At 42.3% G+C, this 21064-nt stretch overlaps 1 protein-coding gene across 1 annotated transcript; it reads left to right on the top strand.

Annotated features, from left to right (window-relative positions):
• Positions 1–6835: 6835 nt before the first annotated feature.
• On the top strand, positions 6836–9286 carry LOC118415963 (probable G protein-coupled receptor 85). Its single transcript, XM_035820941.1, is given in 3 exon segments — positions 6836–7049; positions 7389–7812; positions 7815–9286. Coding segments are annotated over 2 exon segments (1074 nt in total). The 5' UTR covers positions 6836–7049; positions 7389–7553; the 3' UTR covers positions 8630–9286.
• The last annotated feature ends 11778 nt before the right edge of the window (positions 9287–21064 follow it).

Raw genomic sequence — 21064 nt, 5'->3', positions numbered from 1 at the left:
AGCACAAAAACGGTCAGACGGATATACAGAAGAGACACAAGTGAAAAATCGTGCGACGCTGGGAAAATTTTGATCACCATCCGATGCGTTGCGATGGCTTGCGATGCTTACGATTTTCTTGCGATGTACTGCGCTCATCGTACGATATGCGGAATAGTCCATCGCAAGGAATCGTACGCGCTTTGTGACCGGGGCTTAATAAGCTTACAGTGTTAACGATGACGTGAGGATATTCCTAAGTAGGTCTTTTAGCAGATTTGACATCATGGCTGAAGTCCATACCGGTGACATATGCGTCATTAGCGGTGTTTCGATTCTGAATTTTTATCTACATGAAAATGGAGGTATTGTTTCTGGCACACACACACACACGCACACACACACACACACGCACACATCACAGCACGAAATCTGGTATTTAAGCAAGCTTAAACTCAACGTAAACGCGACGTTTCTGCACTCTTTCCGCAACTTAACGACATCTATCCGTGAACGTAAAGGTTCCCTTTAATGTTACCTTTACGTTGGCACTTAAAAGTGCGTTTCGGCACTCCTTCACGTGCCTTTCCGCAACTATTAGACGCTTAAAGGCGTCGTTAATGACAGTTTTTCGTAACCTATACGGGCGGAAAGCACGCGTTTATTAAGACCTTTCTGCACCCTTTCCGCAACTTAACGACATCTATCCGTGAACGTAAAGATTCCCTTTAATGCACTTATATGTACGTTTCGGCACTCCTTCACGTGTCTTTCCGCAACTATTAGACGCTTAAAGGCGTCGTTAATGATAGTTTTTCGTAACCTATACGGGCGGAAAGCACGCGTTTCTTAAGACCTTTCCGTGATCTTTTGACCACATTTACAGTCGATTTCCGTCACGATTTCCCCACGTTTATGTGTCGTTTACACACCCTGAAAGGCACGTGAAGAAGTGCAGAAACGTACTTATCCGAACGCTTTCCGTGATCTTTCCTTGGACTATAGTTATCATTTATTTTTTAGTAAAGGCGGCGTAAGTTTAAACCTTTCCGCATCTTTAGGTAGGCTTTATGTGTTTTGTGTGGCTTAAATTGGAACTTTTGCATCGGGTATGCGTGTCTTATTTGGTGTGAATCATACCTACACCGGTATCTATGGCTTCGCCGTCTAAACTATCTTGTGATTCTAATTGTGGACTTGGATTGGTCGACCGAGGGAACAATCGGTGTACAATATCCATGCACGAATCTCCGCTACATTTAAGTCCACAATTTGGAGTCCAGTGTCGGGCTATACGCCTGGAACGACGTCATTTCAAGCAACATAGTTCCATCTGGCCATCACATTAGGAAAAATCCGCTCAGATTCCCGAAGACGGGTACTGTTTTGTGATGAACAGGCCGTGCTCTCCATGTCTCCGCCAGCTTATGCTGGTCAAGACGACACAGTCTTGAATTCACCCTGAGTTGTGCCCCGTTGAAGACTCTCCAACATACGTACTCCGTTTCCGGCAAGCCGTGAGTGTCCTATGGTTATGTCCGTTCCGTCCTGTAGTTCCGTTGGAATCCATTTGCGGCAAAGCCACGCCGATAATCCGTGTGTTGAAACGGGTCCAAGGCTCCTTCTTGACTTGTCCCGAAACAGACGCCCTGCAAACTGGTTTCTTCTATAAATTATGGCATATTCGTTAGGTTTAAAAAACCCACCTTTGTCTGTCATTGGATAACGCCCTATCACATGACTGGCCTCTTCTGGGAGCTGCTAATTAGAAATTCAATGCCGCGTTGTTCGTTATTCATAGTTGACGGCGAATACATTTGAATTTGAAAAACACCATCCCCTTTGTACGCTGTTTAGCCAAGGTTAAGCTAAACACAGCTGTTACCACACTAGAAAATACTAGCCTTTCTGGGAGAACGTGATTATTGCTTGTAGATAATAAATGTTCTTCCAGATGATAAGAAAGTTTTTTTGTACAATTATATAAACAGCAAACCCGCTATATTCCCATGATACGTTACCGGGTAGTGAGGACGCTATGTCGTCGGGATTCCAAGCTGCAAGGCACAGCCACCCGCGAGCGACATACTGGACAGGCCGCCCAGTACTAGTCCTCTTACCCTGAACGGGAACACGCCGTAATTATGACCACCAATCTTCGGGGGCATGTACGCAGTGCTCCCGGCGACTGTTGTTTCCTTTCAACAAGGAGGTTAAATATTTAATTTCCTCGCTTTCAACGCTACCTCTCCAACATCTTTTTCTGTAACTATCGATATCCACCTCTGTAAAGAAAGTTCAGAGAGTTTTCTGAAAAGTAAGCTCAAAGGCAAAGGTAACGGAACGATATCGGTAACATACAATACTACTGGAAAAAATAAACGCTACCTTTCCGACATCTTTCTTGCACCTGTACATAGCATCATTTTGTGTAAAGTGAGCTCAATGGTAACGTAAAGACATTGGAAAGATATCATATGTTATATTTATGTTTCACCCATGAGGATATTTTGATTTTCCTGGTTTCGTCAAACACGCTAACACAGAATGAGTTATTCAGGCGAAGTCACTACTTTAGTGAACGGCGCATGTGGTATATTGAGCGGAAAATACTGGTAATTTGGTAACAGCAATGCCTCTTTTAAGAATAATAATTAACGCTACCTTTCCGACATCTTTTTTGCACCTATACATTCCAAAATTGTATCTGCTATATGTAAGTTTTAACCAAGAGTAAATGTTGCTTATCTTGGTTAAACTCAACACGTTAACACAGCAGGGGCTATTCAGGCGAAGCCGCTGCGTTAGTGAGGGCGCATGTGGTATATTGAGCGGAAAAAAATGCCTCTTCTTCAAATAATGATTAACGCTACCTTTCCGACATCTTTTTTCCACCTATACATAAAAGGGGGGAGGTTTGCTTAAACCTCCCCCCTTTTATGTAAAGTCAGCTCAAATGTAACGGAAAGATTGTATCTTTTATATGTAGCTTTCACACAGGACGAGATTTGCTTTTCTTTGTTAAACTCTTTTCTTTGTTAAACTCAACACGCTAACACAGCAAGAGCTATTCATTTGAAGCCGCTGCTTTAGTGAACGGCGCATGTACTATATTGAGCGGAAAATACTCTTAATTTGGTAAAAGCAATGCCTCTTCTTCAAATAATGATTAACGCTACCTTTCCGACACCTTTTTTTCCACCTATACATAAAAGGGGGGAGGTTTGCTTAAACCTCCCCCCTTTTATGTAAAGTCAGCTCAAATGTAACGGAAAGACATCGGAAAGATTGTATCTGTTATATGTAGCTTTCACACAGGAGGAGATTTTCTTTTCTTGATTAAACTTAACACGCAAACACAGCAGGAGCTATTCATTTGAAGCCGCTGCTTTAGTGAACGGCGCATGTGGTATATTGAGCGGAAAATACTCTTAATTTGGTAAAAGTAATGCCTCTTCTTCAAGTAATGATTAACGCTACCTTTCCGACATCTTTTTTCCACCTATACATAAAAGGGGGGAGGTTTGCTTAAACCTCCCCCCTTTTATGTAAAGTCAGCTCAAATGTAACGGAAAGACACCGGAAAGATTGTATCTGTTATATGTAGCTTTCACACAGGAGATTTGCTTGTCTTGGTTAAACTTAACACACAAACACAGCAGGAGCTATTCATTTGAAGCCGCTGCTTTAGTGAACGGCGCATGTGGTATATTGAGCGGAAAATACTCTTAATTTGGTAAAAGCAATGCCTCTTCTTAAAAATAAACGCTACCATTCTGACATCTTTTTTTGCACCTATACATAAAAGGGAGAGGTCTCCATAGACCTATACTAATAAGAGTATGTAAATGAGATCAATTGTAACGGAATGGCAATGAAAAGATATCATCTCCTATTGGTAATTTCCACCTTAGAGAACCACGAAAATAAAAAAAGGCGAAGGTCAACTGGTTGTATGTGAACGTATGGTCGGTTCAAAGCCTGTAGATGTTTTCTGTACGTAAGCAATACCCGTTTCATATACGGCACATATAAGGATGCTTAAAGGTTATGTAAAGATATTACATGTATTTAATCTGCCTTAACGAATACAGAAAGGTTACGGAAATGTAAAACCATGGTTTCCGTGGTCTTTACGATACCGTAAACTCTGCGGAAATATTTTCCCACCTTTAGGCTACATTTAAGTATCTCGGAAAGTATGCTTAAATATTCGTTTTCGTGCTGTGCATACACACACACACTCTCTCTCTCACCCACACCCTTACATATCACACAGTGACACACACAAACACGCGCCCACACACACTCACACACAAACACACACACAAACACACACACACACATACACACATACTTTTCAATGTCAAGGCAGTCATGAGAAGGGCTACATAAAACCGTTTTATTCATGCGACAGTTTTATGATGCTTGCTAGAATTTATGTCTGTTGACATTACTTGCCCTTTCTACTATATACACTCATGTAAATATATTGCTTGTGGGGCTTTTTGATGCCCTTGAATGCAGCTAGCCTCAGTATATTTGCAGATAGTTCATATTTTAACTTAATATGGGCATTTTATATCAGCATCGTAAATCAGTGACAGAACTTGAAAAGTTTGTAATTCCGCCAATCTAGACCGTAAATTACCTTTAGAACTTGTAAACTAGTACCTTTATTAGTAGGCTATATGACCGGCTGTTTAATATTACCTGTGCGTTTTACATGTCGCTATCATTGATTATGTACACACGCACACACATCCACTCACACACACACACACACACACACACACACACACACACACACACACACACACACACACACACACCTATCTAAATTAACGATAAATTTGACTAGCTAGATTTAGATGCAGCTGTTCTCTCATTGGTCTAATTGCTACCAGCGATAAATAGTCAGGTTCGGTCTATATGTAACTGCTGACGTTACTTACCTTTATTATGTGTACACAGTTGCAGATATATTGCTTGCATTGCTTTTATGTCGTTGAATACAACTAGTACTAGCTTACGAATATCCGATGGTAGCAGATCTCGTGATAGGGGCATCTTATATCTTGTCATTCTTGATCATAAATTGCTTTTGGAATCACAATTCAAGCATTCAGTTTTACATATCACTGGCTTAAGACTGCCACAAGGATTTTCTTCTTTTAGAATTGCGATCGATCAAAGCAAGTTCGCTGAACTCTTGGTTGGTGGTGGTTGTTTTTCTTCCACTGCGCCTGCGTTATGTAATTAATTAGCATAACTTGGAAGTATTTCAACAATGAATAAACAATAGTTGCTTTTATGGCAATCATGTCTTGTGGTAAACATCTTTTGTGGCAAAATATGTCTACTGAAAGGAATATGGCAATATACCCTAAATTTTAAGTCCTTTGCTTTTTTTCGAGTCTAGATCTATCTTACTTATCTTTGGTGGTGAACAAAATCAAACGCCTGCAATTACAGTATTACAAACAACAAGCAAGAAAGACGTTGGATTGGTCCATAATAACCTTTCAATATCAATGATCAATCAATATGAACGTTTCCAATGCAAGAATGGACTCTTCCAAAGACACCCCCATGTAAAATGGATCCGTCCAAAATTAGTGCTGTACCAGCAAACAATAAAGAAGAAACAAGCGCACAAACGCGCATAAAAAATGACTAGTAGTAGAATATATACCGATTCATCTCCAGGCAGATTTACCAGTGCCATAAGATAGTATCAAAGCTGGCTAAAGAGTACAGCTGACCAAAGAGAGTCATGGGAGCCAAACACACTCCAAGGGCTTTTAGGCCGGCTTCACTCCTCTGGCAGCTTTTGATGCTATCTTATGTTACCGTAGGATCTGCTTGGAGATCAGCAAACGATATAGGAAGAACGCGCACGTTACATCTGCTTGACAAATGAGTTATAATGAAAACCTATAACTAAAGTGATGGCGACGATAAATAACGCTATTACCGTTTATTGAATAACGGTCCCTTTGTTTGAGTCGTCGGATGTTATTGGAAGGAAAGCAATAAATGTCGTTTTGACACCCGCATTATTTTGACACGATCCCCACTTTTTTTCGCAGACACCTAGCAGATGTAGCATGTTAGGATTCGATGCTGTGAAAATGTGCTCTCAGAGGAGTCTGCAAGGGAGGCTATGACTTAAAAAAAGACATCGAAGACGCAAAAGCAAAAAAAATTCAATCATTTCATTTCATTCAACTACTGGCCTTTAATTTGTTAAAAAAAAGTAATGTAATTTTATTTGGCAAAAAAAAGCTTTGTTTTGTATTTCTTATGGAAACAAAGCAATTTTTGTCCCTTTTCTTTAAAACTATGTTGAATTGGTTTATAATATAAAGTTAAATCGCAGATATTTCATCGTAATGTAAAATATACAATAAATTTATAAAGCACGTTACATTTTCTTACCTTTCAGTTCATATAATCATTCTAAATAGACCCTATCCTATTGTATCGCTTCATCATTTCTGGATTTAGATCTATTTATGACGGAAGTCGTGGGAAAAGTGTCGCCTTGTCATATAGGTGAGAAAAAGAAGGGTGCAAACAACATTAGATAGGCAGCCTCACTGCATTATACAGAGTGACAGAATGGTATAGTCCACCTATCTTTGGGAATGGGGAGCTGTCCACCTTTTGTTTCTTGTAAAATGATTGAAAATTGATAATATATCCTATCAAATGTCTTTGATATTGTGCAATTATCATTACTATATTTTATTTTATAACTAAATTGTCATATACCCGTTTACTTAATTTAGACGCATTTGTGTTGACGAATTATTGGCCATCGTACCCCCGGAAACGAATGGGCTACTCCGTGACGTACTGCGCAGTAGAGAGTGTGGATTCTGCGGGGATAATGGTTTTGGATGGGTTTAGATTAAAAATCCAGAGTAAAAAGGGGACAGCACACTGCCTGCCTCGCGCAGGGCCCCTACTGGTCGTTCTGCGAGCTATCAGCCTTTGTTACGGGTGGCGTTTTATCCTCAATACACGGGGATCTGATCAAACATGGCGTCCGGCGCGAGCTAGAGGTGAATCTATCTTTTGTAGAAGCGCATGACTTTCACCCCTTCCCTTTCTGTGCCATTGTTTTGCCCCATATGATTCGCTGTGCGACCTCTATTGTGTGTGAGGGGAAAACACTGCTTGCATGCAGGCGGTAGCCTGGCCCGTGTGACACGGCATGATCATTGGGCAACCCCTACAACATGACCCAGCGATCTCTGTGTGCAAGACGTGCATATTCTAAACAGCCCCAACAAAAATGGAGGCTGGCAGAGCAGAGCTCGTGTGTTAGCGAACCCCGTGCATCCTGTCTTCTCTAGCTAACCTCGGAGACTAACGATCGGCTTGTTTTTCACCGTCTGCAGGATTTCGTGAGCTGCGTGGGAGAGGATAAAGGCACCGGCATGGAGAGGGGAACGCTCGGCGGCTGCACATTTCCGTGAGAAAACAACAACACGGCGCGCTGTGCAGACGATAATCAGCTGAGCTGAGGGAAGTTGTCAGACGACGGGATTTTTTTCTGACACAAGATGGCGGCGGACCAGGACACACCACAGCAGGACCTGTGTATGATCCTGGTGAAGACTGTAACGCTCGGCGTGGTGATCGTGGCTAGCTTGCTGGGCAACTCGCTAGTTTTATACGTGCTGTACAAAGAGCAGGGCCTCCGCAAGCCGCCATTTTTCCTGCTGGCGAACGTATCTGTGGCCGACCTAGTCAAAACAGTTTTCTGTCTGCCTTTTGCCATCATCGCGGTGGTGAACGATTCGGTTTGGATTACGGGCGCCCTTTGTGCCAAGTGGTGGCGTTTTTCAACACCATGCTCCTGTTCGGGGTGATCTTCACGCATTTCACCGTCAGCATCACCAGATACATCGTGGTGACACACAGCAAGTTCCACAGGAAGAAGCTGACGGGCTCCGTCTGCGCGGTGCTCATTTGTGTCATCTGGACAGTCGCCATCATCATGGCTTTCCCTCCCGTGTTCGGTCTGGGCACTTACGAATTCATTCGGGAAGAGGAGCAGTGCAATTTCCGCCACAAACACTACCTGACCAACGACACCTTAGGATTTCTCCTGATCCTCTCAATCGTGCTGTTTGCGACCCATCTAATCTATTTGAGACTCTTCGTATTCATGCGCATGCATCGGAAGATGAACCCTGTTGTCTTTGTACCCGCGCTGTCACACAACTGGACTTTTTTCGGGCCGGGGGCCACGGGGCAGGCAGCGGCGAACTGGATGCAGGGGTTCGGGAGAGGACCGGCTCCCCCCGTACTGGGCGGCGGGAGACAACCACAGCAGCCCCGAAACAACAACAACAGCAGCTCGTCGAGCATGCGGAACAACAAGCTACCATGGAGAACGCTCCAGACAGAAAAGAAGACAAGCCGACTGCACTATGTCATCATTTTTATGTTCCTGGTCCTCTGGACACCGTACCTGGTGCAGTCGTACTGGCACATGCTGGCGAAAGAACGGACAATTCCCAGCGCGTTCATGACTATTTCGGCATGGATGACATATGTACAGGTCTGTGTCAACCCTTTCTTGTGCGTTCTATTTAGCCGAGAATTCCGCAAGGCCGCTCAAAAAAACTTGTAGCACCTGCACATAAATATTGTTGTAATAATGATGATGATGACAAATTTGCGGCGGGAGCCAAATTATGATGAATATTAATATTTCTGAAGTCCGTTATTTATTATACTATTCCAGCTTCTATCAATGCAAGAGTTTTGTATTAGAATTCTATTTGTGTATACTAAAGTAAAGGCCTGGGACAAAGCTGTAACAAACAAGAGATTTTTTTGTACGAAGAATATGCCATTTACCGTGCAACAAAAGACTGACACGTTCCAATGGGCTCTACTAAAGAGCCACGCACACGATATATTATAGATACACAAAACCTTATTCAGAGCAAGGGAACCGTGAAAAGAGATATTATTCCAAGCCTACAATTCAAGGCACGAAAAGTAAACCATTAGTTTATGCTAGATGTACATTTATCAAGCAAATAGATTTTGTTTGTAAGTTCGTATCATTTATTCAAGAGTCGTAGAGTGAAAAGAATTCATTCCGTTGAGCGTATATTGTTGTACTTACGAGGTATTGAAATCACGTGGCTTAAAGTCTATAAAGTATGAGGAATTGAAGGATTTTACAATTGCGACACTAATACTTAATTTTGTCACGAATCTTTCTGAAGATGAGAACATTTCCGTTTCAAGTGCAATTATATAGACACGCCATATTTCACACCGGCTTTTCGTGTCATGTTTGTTCTAAGCTGTAATTCTATAGCTGTAATGTTTATACAATTTGTTCGAGTAAGTCAGACCTGTGCTATTGGGAAGTGGAAATGGGTCAGACAAGGAGATCTTTGACTCAATTGGTTATTCAACTCCAGAGGCAGGTGTTCTTTTGCTAAAAGATCACCGTTTCATGAATACTAAGTTAATCTAGGTTTGTGAAAAAAAAATCACAGATAAGCAAAGAAATCAACCTTTTAAAATCCAGTATCTGATAAGTTAACAATGTTAACTTAATTTCAGTTACTTTGTTGTGCAAAGGAATAAATGTTTAAAACATGACGCATACAAAGATATGTGTTGCTGCTATAAATTCAAGCAGATGTTACAGCTGGACCTTGACTTGTTTTGCACAACAACGCGAAGCCTTACATCTTCTCGAAGCTTACAAACAATCCGATCGAAATGGCAACTTGAAAATGTACTTTTTGTTGGTGTTGAAAAATGTTATTTACTAAACATTGGCTTCATTAATTTCAAGCCAAAGACATAAAATATACCATGTCTTTTACCAAGGACGTTACGTCCTTGCTTTTACCAACCAATACCAATCCTAACCTTTGTTGCGCGAAGAAGGACCACATGCGCCCCCCTCCCTCCTACCTATTGTGCGCCACTTCCGGCATTTACGGATTACAATTGGACCTAATTGGTTTTGGGAGCCGCTAATATCGACAGAGGGTCGTGAATTATTGACTTATTCAGTGTGAAAACAACCACGTGTAAACAATAGCAGCAGAAACAACAAACATTATACAGTTCCCCATGCATAGACCAAGGGCATAATTATGTAGACGCGATTTCTGCTTATCATTCATTGTTATCTTTACCCTACCTGTTACTTTTTATTGATGATATGAAAAACTAAACATAGATTGTGTGATATTTATAACAATAAATATCAAGTGCAAGATGGGTTTGAATTTCAGAAACTGACCTGAAAGAAAATTGATTCATTTTTCGATCATGTCAGTCTTGTGACAGTGCTTCGGATGTGACCATTGTTTGACGAAGCCGTGTTATATTTGTCTGAAGTAAACAGAAACAGACATCTCTTTACACGGTGTGAAAACAATGTCCACTCCAAATGGTACAAAGTCTCAAGGGTTCTGCAAATTTGCTACTAGTACTCGCCGAGGAGAAGTTAGGCTCATAAACAATTTGATATCAGTCTCTCCTTTGTCTATTTAAATTTTAGAGAGTGCAAAAATCGTAGAACTCATCCTTATGTTGGGACTTTTCTCGATGATTTACAGCTAAATGTATTTTGTCTGGACGAAGCCACTGTGTCAAAACCAAGGGAAGGTGTACATGTTGAGTATGTGCCTGCAAGTGATTAATTAATTATATAAAGGGGGTTTATTTTCGCGGTCACCTCTGCACGAATGTCTGTCCAATGCGTTAATATTCTACTGTAGAATTTTATCAACTGCAAACTCAGAACGAAGAAGAAAAAACAAAAACCGCTGGCCCGTCCGCGTCTGTAAATGAATTTGCAGTACATGCATTACTCGTATGCATCATTAGGAAAAAATAACGCGAGCAAGTCAGCCGTGCAGGTAAGGGGACACGTAGCGAAACGTAATCGTTTGTACGGTGTAATTTGATTGCGCCGAATTAAATCTAAAATAGCTCCAGACCACTGAAATATTAATGAGATCGGAGATTGCGGACATGGCCGCGTGAAATTAGCCTGGGTACCATCCGTATTCTACCGGGGCTCCTTACACTCGCTAGTCGCTACCCTAAAAAAGCGAGTGTAGGGAGCCCCGTTAGAATACGGTTGGTACCCAGGCTAGCGTGAAATGGTTTGGTGGTATTGATAACTCGAAGCAGATGTAAAAACGAGAATAAAGATGAAGTAAAAATGAAAATATCGGAAAATGCAACGTTTGCTGCTCACTACATAATATGTTTAACGCAAATTAAAACCTCTACAACTAGCTATAGGTAAGATTCGTTGATCACTTCCGGACGTCAAAGTTTAAGTGACATGTACACCCATCACTCTTCTTCAGCGTCACTAGATTTCTTCAGCGTACAAATAGTGAACTACTAAACTTTCTCCCAACACAAAAGTACACACGGATCAAATTTTCAACGTCCACTATCGCCCTCTTCAGGATCATACTATCATTCTCAAATTATCATGGAATGATGGAAGCTCATCTGTGTTGGTACTAATCATAGTACAATGCTAAACTTTTTTCAGCGACAATACTGGATGTAGAACATATGTATGGTTGTGTGGGGAAAAATGAAGGCGGAAAATGTTGCTTTTTTTTCTTCAAAATTTAATCGCTACATCTGCTGGGTGGTTAGCCTCGTGCACAAATGAACAGAGGCAGACAATACCCCAAGGCGACTGAACCCCGAACTCCCAATGGGAAATGAAGTGCGTATGTCCGGAGGCCACTTACGGGAAGAACGCGGCTCGAGTTACGTATACAATCGCTCGTTTGTTTTCTTTGTCTTAGAATTTGTTCCTACCTGCTTTGGTTTTGTAAATGCCCTGTCCATGATAAGGCCTAGGAAAAAATTGCGTTTCCTGTTTCAGTCCCGAACGGGCCGAAGAAAATAGGATCGATAGGTAAGAACAAGTAGTTTACCTTTTTTTAACCTCCTTGGTAAGAATTAACTTCTTTTTTTGTAAACATCAGATCAGTGGATAACGTTAATTTCTCTTTCGTCAGATAGGACAAGCAGCTTTTTGTATTACAATAGGAAGCAGTGCCCACGCAAATAAAAGTCTAGGGTCGGCAGTTTTTTAGGGAAATTTATTCTAGGGTAGGTAGGGAAAAAGGAAACACAACATTTTTTTCCTAGACATAATTATCGCTTTGTCCCAACTCCAATTGGAATTCCAAACACAACAGGAAATTAACAGGAAGACAAAGGAATTGGCTGCCGGCTAATTTCGGAGAACAAATTATGAGGAAAAGGAAATACGTAGTTTCTTGCCTCGGGGATAGTTGACGACCGGTGCAATTTTTCATACTTTTCCTGCTGATTCCAAGACTCAAGACGTTAACGACAAATTCCTTGAATCGTAGACGGTTTTCTTTCAAGGAAGGCGGAAAAATTTTTGCTTTCCCAATCATAATTTTCTTACTACTATTATTTTCTCCCTTTCAGGAATGATCTTAAACTTTATCATTTTTGCTTTGTTCGATAAATTTTACGTTAAAACTGATGATCGAATTAGTTGATATGATGTCATAATTCATCTGTCTTTATAATTATATTGACCGGGCATCCTCTTTTCTTTCAGCGGCGCCAAAAATCGATGAAATCAGGTTGACCTGTAGTAGCTTTACTGTGAACAGGTGGATTAATTATCTGCAATTTGTGAGGCAAATTGTCTGAACGCGAATGTGGAACACTGAAATATACACCGCTTCACGGACTGCCTCGTGTTGTATTCAATATCTGTTCTGCGGGTACCCGTTTTTGGGAGCAACCCCTTGTCAATATTTCATTTTCAGGGACAACTCGTTGTCAAAATTCCGTTTTCAGGGACAATCGGGCCGTTGCCAATACATGTACAAGTATTCCATTTTCGGGGACGACCCGTTTTCAACGTTCCGTTTTGATGGACAAACCGTTATCAATGTTCCGTTTTCGGGGACAAACCCAAGGTTATCAATTCCCATTTTCAGCGACAAACCGTTGTTAACATTCCGTTTTCCGGGACAAGCCGTTGTCAATATTCCGCTTTCGGGGACAAACCCTGGTCAATATTCCGTTTCAGGGGACAAAACGTTGTCAATGTTCCATTTTCAGAGACAACCGTTGTCATTATTCCGTTTTCGGGGACAAACCGTTGTCAACGTTTCATTTTCGGGGACAAACCGTTGTCAATATTCCGTTTTCGGGGACAAACATTTCAAGGGGGAAACCGTTGTCAACGTTCGGTTTTGAGGGACAGACCGTTATGAATGTTCCGTTCTCAGGGACAAACCATTATCAGTATTAACGTGATGCGTTTTAGCCAGAAATAAAAGGAAGTGCGGTTATTTCTTTTCTTCTTCTTGCCTGCCTCCCTCCTATTTTACCCCACCTCGTAACCTCTGCTTGGAGGATAGCTTGTTGACTCAGGAAAATTCTTCAGAGTCAACGTTTACAGAATATTATCAACCCAATCAATATTCCTCACCACTAGTAGAGGGAGGCAGACGAAAACTGAAATCCCGACCGAATCATCTGCCTGGAGAGGAGGAAATCCCCTACATGACCTATTAACCTGAACCACTGGCCATGACGGCCTGTCATCAATGCCCTAATTCTGCCAGCAGGATAGCGTGGTCCATACACCGTTTATCGGCGTGTTGTAGGCTGGCTACTACACGTAGTTAACGGTGTACAAATTCGCCTGGAATGCCAGAAATGGCAGTCTTGTTTACAGGTCTTGTTTTAAGCTATGCGATAATGTTGTAGTCTCCAACAGGATCCTTTGGTGGCGGCAAGGAAAGTGAAATTGGCGAATAATTTGGCGAATAATTTGGCGAATAATTGACCGATCATGTCGAGTACTCATTACGCATGTTCATGTGGCAGGGGTCTGGGTAAAATGTCAAAAGTGAAGGCCCCATGAACGTAAACATTTCAACATTTTGCGGGGGTCTGTTGACGAAAAGGGCTAAAAATACTCAAATTGTTGATAATGGACGACAGTTCCACTCTGTGGCTTCTACCAGGATCTGCGGTGTTCTAATTGTAGAAAATGGACATATAGTGAAGTGAGTAAACGTATTCGGATCTTTTGGCGGCTATTCCCCTAGCGCTCATAGACTCTATAGTCTACCGATCCGCGGAGCCTGGTAGAGGCTACCACTCTGTACACCTATACCTGTTCAATCCAGTAAATAAACCACTGCCTTCAAAGAAGAAGTCAAACCCGACAATAGTATCCATAGTATCATGTAGTTGATTAGACACTAGTTTTATGTACTTACCCCTCTTAGTTCTTGAGACTGTGTATGCAATTAGCCCTCGGGCATTATTTTTGCAAAATAAACAATAAAAACACACAAGCAGAAAACGATGAGTTGGATCTATATTAGCTAAAGTATTCCTAAGGATTGCACACGTCAGCTATCCACATGTTAAAAACTTTCTTGATATGGCCTTCGTACTGTACTGGCGTATTTGTTAATGTCAGTTATCTAAGTGGCGGTCTTACGGCACCTGGTGGGATTATGAGAGGTGACAATATTTGCCGGTTCAATCGTTTCAAATAGGTGTTGACATAGAGTGCATATAATTCATTTTGATAAAGTGTCTTGTCAGCATTGGCCCAATTTAAAGAATATTACACGCTATAGTTGATATATAGTGACAGAATTGGGTCTCCGGACAGCGTTTTTTCTTAAGTTTATCAGAAACTATGGCGTCACCAACTTGATTTCTGGAATTTTGGTAGGACGTTAATTGAATGGATGAAAGAAAGAAAGGAAGAAGGAAAGGAAGAGAAGGAAGGAAAGAATGTAGGAAAACAAAGAAAGAAAAGAATTCAAAAAGAAAAAGAAAGAAAGGTTGGTTTTAACCTTTCAAAGATGAACCCTTAGATTATTTGATAAATGGGAAGACTGTCAAATTGAAGTAGGCCAATCCTAGAACCACTACATCAAATTGGCTTGGCAATAGGCTATAGGATTGCAATATAAAAGCGGCCTGGCCCAGTCCTATATATCAAGGAGGTTGAAGAAGAGGTTCTCTAATCTCCTTGGCCCTATCGTGAGTCCATCATCCTGACACCAGGGGTAGAAACCGACTTGTCGGATTTCTCAGCGGATTACCGGGGTGGGAGGTTAATCCGATCCGTCAGGCCCGCGACGGGAGGTCAGCTTCAGACCCGGGGTGTAATCTCCGAGCAGATGGGCGAGGGGTTCACCTGCCTGCTTCAATCCTACTAAACTAACTGTAGCCTCCACCAGGCCTTCCTGTGGGGGTACGGGGATCGGAAAATTCGGGAAACTGGCCACGGGAGTCAGTCCATGCTAAGATTCTGTTTCCCCTCCGGAGCACGGCCAGCGAACTCCTCTGATCGCAAAACTCCCCTATTTTCCCTATAATATAGCGTAGTCTAGTAGACTACTAAACATGGTTCATAAACATCTTCTTGGAGACTTGCTACGCGTGTTCTCTGTTCCATTTTATACTTGAAAGACGAGAGCAAAATTCCTGAAAAGGCATGGAAAATAACGCCAACTCATACATCTCATCTGTTTGATGTTTACCTTGGACCTGCGTTTTGAAATGTTTTGCGTTATAGACAATTCGAATAAGCTAGGATCAACTAGGTTCAGATTCTCAGTTAACAAGCTCAGATAGATAACTCGATACTCATGTATATGGACGACTGAATGAATGTTTTCTATATCATTTCCTGGCCCGGGTCTATTTGTTTTATTGAGTCAGGGGTGTGAAGCGATCCGAGTAAAATGAGGTCTGTCATCCGGTCACGACTACGTGTTAACAAGTTCACAGAAGAAGCACTTCACAGAGCACTGAGTAGTTCACCCCACCCCCCGTTGAGCGTGGGAGTGGACTCGTCTGGCGTCTCCAAGCAGTTGTTAGGGGTTCATCATTTTGTAATTTTTGTGTGTGTTAAGTTCACAGTTCAAAGGGGTGAATGCCCCCCCCCCCCCACGAGGAGTGGACTCGCCTTCAGATGTGAGGTGGTTCGTCCTGTTTTTGGTGGCACGTCTTTTATCAGCAGGTAACACACCTGTGAACGGACGAATAAATGAAGAAAGCAACGGACGAACGAATGGATATATTAATGTACATGTACATGTACAAACGAATGTATATATTTATATTTGGTTGCCCTGTACATGTACATGTGCATGTACATGTACATGTATATGTATATGTACATGTCATGTACTGGTATTCTCGACCTTTTTTTTCTCCCTCTCTCTAATGCCTGCCAGTCTTCTTTGCAACGGTTTGGAACACTGAATAGAAGAATGGGGGACTAGCAAGGTCATGTTTACTTGCTGTGACATTCCGCTTGGAGGTTGCTTTGGAACTAGATCCCTTGTTTTTACATGGAGAGAATGTTCTGTATAAACTGTTGGACTATTAGCCAAATGGCCTGGGTACCAGACTCGGTCCGATCTCACATCGTACATCGTGTCTATCAGGGCCTAACTCAGATGGGCCTACTGTAAAATTTTCTTGGGTGCGTGTTAGCTATAGCCTATACCCTAGAGCCGAGAATTTTGGCATGAAAAGCTGGCAAAGGAGTGTCGCAGGCCTAGTGGTGTTCATTGGCAACCGCAGCTCCTACGCCAGCTTTTGATACTATCTTATGTTACTAACATAAAACTTACTGTAGGACCTGCTTTACTGTAGACCTGCTTAGAGATTACTATTTCCAATACTACCGCACTACCGAAGTATTTCTACTCGTATCGCAAAGTTGCGTTCCTGAGAAAGTAAATGAATTCACGGAACTACTGTGATGACTCATGTAACAAACATTTTTACTCCGAGAACTACCCAACAACCGTGGCTTGTTTGTTCCCACACAAAGCACCAGTTCAAGGTTAACCCGTCTGGCATGCCGCATGCTGTACATATAAAACAAAGAATCAGCCTCCCGCTGTTAATCAGAGCTAAAAGCTCTCCGCGTTAGAATGATCAATTTGTAAAAGTGCACTCAGAAGCGGCTGCACCGGCGGGGGATCGTGACATTGGACTCGTAAAGCTATAGATTGGCGCGAGTTTGCAGCTGGTACCGCCGTTTTCTAATGCGTTTGATATTTGCAAGGGGTATTTTGGCTTTTTCTGGAGTTCGTTTGGGATGAAGAATTGAAGATAATCGAAGCGTTACATGCACGCACACGTACGCATACACAGACAGACACACCACGCGCGGGCGCACAAGCGCGCATAAACAATTACGCTCAGAAAAAGTCGCTTGCAAACAAACAAACAAACACACATACAGATGAACATGTACACATACACACGCGCAAGCATACATACATGTAAGCACAAACACACACGCGCGCACTTGCACTCGCGGTTTCTACTTTCTTCTGTACAATTCCTGTATAGCCCACTTTACCTCACATCGGATTGGCGCGGGTTTGCAGCTGGGCCCGCCTCACCTATATATACATGTATATATGCTGCATGTGTACCTGTTCATTATAGTCATTTTTTTACCTTCGCTAGGATAGATGTTTTAGGTTTTGCTATGGTGGATGGATTTGCTGTGGACGTATGTTTGTTTGTTGTTTGTTTGTAAACAGCACAACTGAAGAAGTTGTGGATGGATGTTTGATGATATTTGATAGGTGGACAGGTGTCGGGGAGACAAAGGTCAAGTTCGATAATAGACCTCCCAGCTGGTTAATATGCTGGTTAAAAGTCTTTTTTTCTGGTATTCTAGGCTTTTTTATTTATTTATTTATTTCATCTTGAGACAGATGGGTTACCCCTACAACTCGCCAACCATGTTAAGCGAGCCTAGAACTTCAACCCGTTTCAATGGATAAAACTCCGGAGATTTACACACCATTCCTTGGGATGCAGTACAGCCCATAAGTTGAAATGTTCGCGTTTTTTCTCGGTTTCTTTCACGAAATCTTGGCACCGCGAAGTGTATTACTACTGCATTACAGAATTGTGTCCTCCTGAAATAGATTATCTACCGCATATCTACCGTATATTGTTCTCTCCCTTTTCTTTCCTATAGTTTTCCATAACCTCCGGCGCTTCCTCCTACGCAATGTGATTCTTGCTACTCTGACTTCGCTTCTAATTCCAGAAGATACGTACGTTCTCAGGAATGTAAATCGCTGTACATGTGCACACGTCCGTTATATTCAGGAAAGTACATACCACAACAGCCTGTACTAGGGGCGTTATGTGGGCGTTTGGGGGGAAAGACCGTTATGACTCGTGACAGCTAGAAAGCATTTTCACACAGTTAGTTTCAAGTCAATAGAGCTGACCGCTACTCTCTAGAGTCTAAGCAAAGATTCCGCTGTTTCTTGAAGTTTTCAACAGTTAGCTGTTTTTGTCGGGCTTTCTATCTTGTACAGTTTTCGTCATGTCCACCGGCCAGGAAAGCGCTACAAAATAGAAAGCTTGACAAAAACGCCTAATGCACGTCAAAATTTAAAGGCCGCTGAAACCCCACCTCTGCTTGGTAAGTAGCTGACTGCCATGTTGGTGTGGAACTTTCTTGATCTTTTTCAGCAATTGGCAGAATTCTACAGACCTCCGTAAGTTACTACGGGCTGGAATAACTGACAGGTAAAGGTAGTCCCAAAGCTTGTACCTCTGTATCTCACACACAAACACGTACTTCGGGGTATGGCCTCTTGTCATCTGCTCGGAGATCAAGAGGGGTACACAGGAAAAGATACTCTAACACAACTGTATCAGATTCTCGCACTAGCACGTACTTCCGGTATGGCTTATTAGAGCTTTGTTTTTACCCTGATACCAGCTTATACATAGAACAGGTCGTGAACATCGTGTACCGGAAGTTGTTTTAAGAGAATATCCTGTTCGTGACTAGTATCTTCTGAGAACTCTGTTGTCGGACGGATGGAAGTTACGTAAACCGACAGTCGAGAGCCAAAAGAAACAAACTGATAAAGAAAACAAGTCCCCAAGCAGCCGTGTCACCTGGGTGAAAAAAGAATTTGTTCAAATAGGGACAAATAACTAGGGCCAGTCAACTCCTAGGCCAATCAACTCCCACTAGGCCTTTACTCCTAACTTGGCCACCAAAGCCCCTATTAGTATTCAGCCAGGCGGGAGTCTGGTAGAGTCTAAGAGGAAACGGTGTGTTATCCAGACGCGAATCTAAGATTACGGCATGCTTCGTGGTCTGGTGGCTGGCAATGTCACTTCCGAGAAGCGAAATCTGGCGAGGTTGTGGGTTCAAATCCGCGTCTGTTCGGTGAAGAGAGGGTTACACAAACTTGATCCTTTGGAAGGGGTATTTTAGCTTTTTTTTCTAAAGTTCGTTTTGGAAAACGAATTGAATATTCTGAAGTGTTCCATGCACACACACACACACACACACACACACACACACACACACACACACACACACACACACACACATTCACGGGGGACAATCTACGTCATAGGTTGCAAAGACGTTTTCGACCGTCCGGAGGGACAATTTCGATGGTCGCGGAGATTGATTCGACGGTTGCAAAGGCAAATTCGACAGTTACACAGAAAAATTCGACGGTTACACAGACAAATTCGACGGTTACACAGAAAAATTCGACGGTTACACAGAAAAATTCGACGGTTACACAGACAAATTCGGTTTGCGGGGACAAATTCGACGGTCGGGGAGAAAACTCCGGTACTGAAGGGCCGTCCAGTGAGCGTTTTGCGAGGTAGGTCGTACACAATTTCTTCTTCTAACGTCATCTAAGGGAGATTTTGTGTAACCTAGCCTAGCCTATCAGGTGGCAGAGTATCTCTGGATCATCGGAAGCCAAAAGTTATCATCTTTTCATGTAATTGAGTCGAGATAGAGGGAGCGCCGTTGTGAATGACGACTTCCAATAGCAAAGTTACCGATGTCAACAGTTGACAAATACCGTATTTTGAGCGATTAGAATTAACATCGTCGACGAAATCCATATCGTCTAGCCACCGGGAGGTTCTTATCCACGAAATGAGACCATGGAAGTATTGTTACTACCCACATAGGGCGAAAATCAGAAGAGATAAGTTTTAGCGCTACCCCCCTCCCCCATTTGTCGACACGTACCACGTGTGGGAGATTTATATTTTTTTATATACTCAGGCGACAGTATGATATTCGTACTATGAGTGCATCTGCCCTGTCACCATTGCTATGGCTTTCTTGAAGGACTGACCGAATAGTCCATGCTTTAAAACTTCAAGGTGGATTGTTGTATCACTTGACCGCCCGGCCCCCCTCCCACATTTTCCCTCCAGATGATGTTACAAAGTTTAGTAGCAAGACCACACATGGTTAGCATCTTTGTAATATTGGCTGATCTTTGTAATGCTGTGTACTATTTCCTTGTATAACGTTAATGGTTTTATGTAAATCAGGTAATAAGGTATGATGTTTATAGGTTATGTTTTCAATGTTTACTTTTTGGTGTATTTCCAGACAAAGACTGACTTTTTTTTTTAAATTCACATTTCAGCCATGGAGTTTGACGGCTAGAACAGGCTCGTGCCCGTACAAGCTGAAGATGGAGAGCAGCAGCCTGTTCCAGCCGTCAACTCAAGTACCAAAGATGGTCAGGAGTCATCTTCCTCACCATCTCAGTCCTCTGCTGTTGAGCAAGAAGGAGCTGACGCTACCACGCAAGGACTTTGTGTATGGCCGAGACTTTCATGACCATCTGGCCAGTCACAACAAGGAGAAGAAGCATGTGTACACTGTCTGTGGCAACAGGTACGCAAGAAGGTCCAGTCTCCTACAGCACAGGAGACTGCATGACCCAGATGGACCCAAATGCCACACATGTGAGAACTTCTTCCCAACAGACGCCAGACTGAAAACACCAGGTTGTCCACTCTGGAGAAACTCAGCATGTGTGTGATGTATGCCAGAAGAAGTTCAAGTACAAAAGGGGCTTGATCACTCACATGAGACACTTCCACAAGGGGATGAAAGACCAGCAAAGCAAAGAGCTGAAAGCTCATACACCTATCCACACTTAGAACAGTCTAGTTTTACTTTTAGCTCATA

Source organism: Branchiostoma floridae, chromosome 5 (assembly GCF_000003815.2).
Source record: "Branchiostoma floridae strain S238N-H82 chromosome 5, Bfl_VNyyK, whole genome shotgun sequence".
NCBI lineage: Eukaryota > Metazoa > Chordata > Leptocardii > Amphioxiformes > Branchiostomatidae > Branchiostoma > Branchiostoma floridae.
Note: the sequence above shows the minus strand (reverse complement) of the source record. Positions and strands in the feature narration are given on the sequence as shown.